This window comes from Octopus bimaculoides, chromosome 6, assembly GCF_001194135.2.
Source record: "Octopus bimaculoides isolate UCB-OBI-ISO-001 chromosome 6, ASM119413v2, whole genome shotgun sequence".
Taxonomy (NCBI): Eukaryota; Metazoa; Mollusca; class Cephalopoda; order Octopoda; family Octopodidae; genus Octopus; species Octopus bimaculoides.
The window spans coordinates 80,294,849-80,298,849 of NC_068986.1; the positions used below are offsets into that span (position 1 = coordinate 80,294,849).

The 4,001-nt window shown below is 37.7% G+C and overlaps 1 protein-coding gene across 2 annotated transcripts in view; it reads right to left on the reverse strand.

Annotated features, from left to right (window-relative positions):
• Positions 1-4,001, reverse strand: part of LOC106882567 (RNA polymerase I-specific transcription initiation factor RRN3) — a 57,305-nt gene that overhangs the window by 34,416 nt on the left and 18,888 nt on the right. For both annotated transcript variants that reach the window (XM_014933287.2, XM_014933294.2), the window contains exons 9-10: positions 3,874-3,991; positions 211-380 (exon numbers count right to left, since the gene is read on the reverse strand). In XM_014933287.2, the coding sequence (XP_014788773.1) occupies positions 211-380; positions 3,874-3,991 (288 nt within the window). The remainder of the gene's footprint in view (positions 1-210; positions 381-3,873; positions 3,992-4,001) is intronic.

Genomic DNA, 4,001 nt, shown 5'->3' on the forward strand with positions numbered 1-4,001 from the left:
TCTCATTTAAATATGAATAGGTGATTACGGGCGGTTTTGGGCAGCTTGGTCACATGAACCAAAATTTTTTTCGGGCAGCTTTGGGCGGTTTGGTAACGAAAGGGTTAACAAAATAAATTCTTGCAGTTAATTACAGACATAACATACAGAAATAATTATGCAAAAAATAAAAAAAGGAGGAAACAAAATAGAAAAAAAAACTCTACTTACTATATGATATTTACATATATAAAACATGAAAAACTGTACATGATAAGTTTTGTGAGTTGGTAAGATGACATTCTCAAATATAAGTAATAATTCACGATACAGTTTCTTACAACTAGGCAAATCGATTTTAGTTTGCATATTACCATCCGGTAATGAGGTATTCTCAAAATCTAATAATGAAACAAAAAAGACAATGGTTTAAAAATTTATGGATCACTTGTAGCATCTTAAGTTTAAGTTTACAGCCTCAACATTTTCAATTCTAACACCTCCACTGATGACAAAATATAGATGAAATCGTATACAGAGAAAAATTAAATTACATCAATACTGACTACAATGCATTTTGTCACAGATACACCCACAAAATACCTACTGATGTGTATTTCATATTTTTTAGATAACATTTATGTACAATGTATTAACAGGCCTTCCATATATAGAGCCACACTCAAGAACAGTGTTAAACTTTTCTGTTCTGTGAGTGTCTACAGTACTATCTCATGTTACAGAAAAGAGATCAAAACAGATAATGTTAAACCCAACAAGGACAGCAGAGTGACAGACTCATTTGAGCCTGAAGCTTGAAATACTGTGATATTTGTTCCAACTCTTTATGTTGTGAATTCAAATCACAGAGAGGTCAATAAATTAAAGTATCAGTCAAGTATTGCAGTCTACCATCCTGCCTCAAATTTCTGGCCCAGAAGCTATGTTAGAAATAATTATTAAATAAATAAAAAAAAACAGTGAGATAGTTAAAATTAATAGTGCTGAGCAAAATATTGGCATTTATTTTGAGTTTAAATTTGCTTTGCCTGTCATCTCTCTAAATAGGAGGCAGTAATCAGATCAAGTATACTTCTTTATATCTTTTCTTGCAATCATGGACTTGTGGTAAAGCTAAAAATCATTGATACACACACTGCCAAATATTTGTTTAAATCTATATATAACTCATTCATACACAAGGTGGCCTGTATAACTTGAATAACATTTAAATGCTTATATGAACAACACAAAAATATACATTTACATTTGATGGATATTTGTCCTCATCTTGTTAGTTGTTAACATGTTTCAGCTGATATACCTTCCAGCCTTCATTAGGTGTCTTGGGAAAATTTCGAACTTGGGTTCCCATTCCTAAGGTATTTTTTGATGTTGTTGTTATTATTATTATTATTAAGGTCACTGCCTGGAATCAAAGTCAGAATCTTGGGGTTAGTAGCCTGTGCTCTTAACCACTATGCCATATGCTCATGGGCATATGGCACAGTGGTTAAGAGCACGGGCTACTAACCCCAAGATTCCAAATTCAATTCCAGGCAGTGACCTGAACAACAACGGCAACAACAACGGCAGCGACGATGACAACAACAACAAAAAAAAAGTACCTGAGGAATGAGAACCCAGCTTCAAAATTTCCCCAAGACACCCAATGAAGGCTGGAAGGTATATCAGCCGAAATGTTGTGTTAACAACAAACAGAATGAGGACAAATATCTGTCAAATGTAAATAATGTACATAATTCCTCATCTCTTAAATATAGAACTGTAACACAAAAATAGTATGGGACCTTGGTCAGAGGAGAAAGAGAGGTACACAGCTCAGTTTTTGAAGGAGTTGCAATAGTGGAGGAAACAGAGGAAGAAACCAATGCCTCTGGGTTGCTGCAGCAGGACACAGCAGATCAAGATATCATGCCATCCTCAGATCAGAAATCAAATTGCAGTGCTCTAAGCAGAGTGGTGTTACCTACAAGGGTGTCAGTGTTAAACCAGGTGATAGATAAAGTCTACCACCAATGAACAAGTACAGTCCATTCAATGAGCTTCAATACCATGTCTATAAGGCTTGGAACAAATGAAGACAATGGTAAAAGGCATTTGCCAAAGGTGTCATACAGCTGGATCAAATCCCAAAACGTGACTGGAAAGTGAACCTCTTCAGCATACTGGCACAACTTATGCAAGATATGTTCAGTATTATACATAATCATTTATACATTTGAGTGTTTTATGTCCATCATTCTATGCTAGGATGATTTGGATAGAACTTATTTGAGGCAGTAATTTACAGCCACGTAACCTTCATGTCCTGAACCATCACCTGCTTCTCCACTGATCTTCAAAAGCACATGGCTATATAATACAAGATCTGATCAATAAGTATCCAGATTGTTGCAACAGTAACAAAGCTAGAGCACACAGAGTGAAGCTGCTTGGCACAGAGTGACCTTGGACTCTGCTGTGCATGCACACTAAGCTTTAACATTCTAGCTCACTTCCACAGTTTACAACAGTGTTTGGCGGGAAAGTGTGTAGTGCGTGATTGTCGCATTGACCATGACAGACAAAGTTACCATGGCAAAAGCTGCTCAGAGGCCTATATTAAGTTGCAGAAAGTGTATGGAGAGGAGTATATGAGCCACATGCAAGTGTACGAGTGGGTCAGACGTATCCAAGATATCTGATAAAATGTTGATAGTGACAAACGTTCTAGGAGACCCGCAACCAGCAGAACTGAGAAAAACACCGCATATGTGCATGCAGCTGGGAAATTGTCGAATCACCATCTGTGAGTTATCAGAGGATGTGCAGATTAATTACAGTTCATTATCACTAAAGATTTAGGTATGAGACAGGTCTACCAGATTTGTGCCAAAACTGCTTTCAGCTGACCAAAAAGACACTCCAGTTTCAGTCGCACAAGATCTTAATTGTGTTGAGAACAATGAAAACTTTTTGAAAACTTTGTGTAGGCCTCTGAGCAGGTATCACCAAGTTTTTGGCAAAACTTGAAGCAGATTCTCTGCTCAACTTTCTCTGTGATGGTCAATACAATTATCACAGGCTACATACATTTCTTCCAAGCAAGCACTGCTGTAAACAGCAGAAGTGAGCTAGAACATTAAAAATTAGTGCGCATGCACAGCAGAGTTCAAGGTCAATCTGTACCAAGCAGCTTTAGCTTCATTACTATGACAACAGTCCAAATACTTACTGATCAGACCACGTATACTCTTTGCAAGGAATATAATCCCCACATCACAGTTTGCTCATAGCATAACACATAGCATAAAGACATGCAATATAAGCATTCACTCATACACACAGGAACAAACATATGCAAGTGCACATGAGCACATGTGTGCATGTATGTATTTATACAGCTCCCAGAGGCAATGTCAAGTGACCAAACTTATGGTGAACTGCTGTGCTCGAGAAGACACATCAAGCTAAGTGAAAGTGTGGTCATGGCCAGTGACATGTGAAAGGCATCTATGCCGGTGACACATAGAAGAGACACCCAGTACACACTGTAGAATGGTTGGCATTAAGAAGGGTATCCAGCTGTGGAAACTAAGCCAAAACAGACAACTGGTGCCCGGTGCAGCTCTCTGGCTTACCATCCCAGTCAAACTATCAAACCCATGCCAGCATGGAAAACAAATGCTGATCACACACACAATTATCAATTCAACTCGCAGAGCATTGGACAGTCCAAGGGTATCAGGACCTACCCAAGGTACTAGGCAGTGAGACAGAACCCAAAACTACATTATGGCAATTCCATATCCACACAGCTACGCCTGAGCCTAAACGTAACATTTAACCATTCATACATTGTAAACAACAATAGTTATACAATGCACTTACTATTATAGGCCACATTCTGTATGTGAGATAACAGTATGTTCATGAGAACATCTAACATTTCAGCTTGTGGATGTTTCATCAACTGGTTAGTATTAAGATCAAATTCAGTTTTAGCAACCTACAAAAAA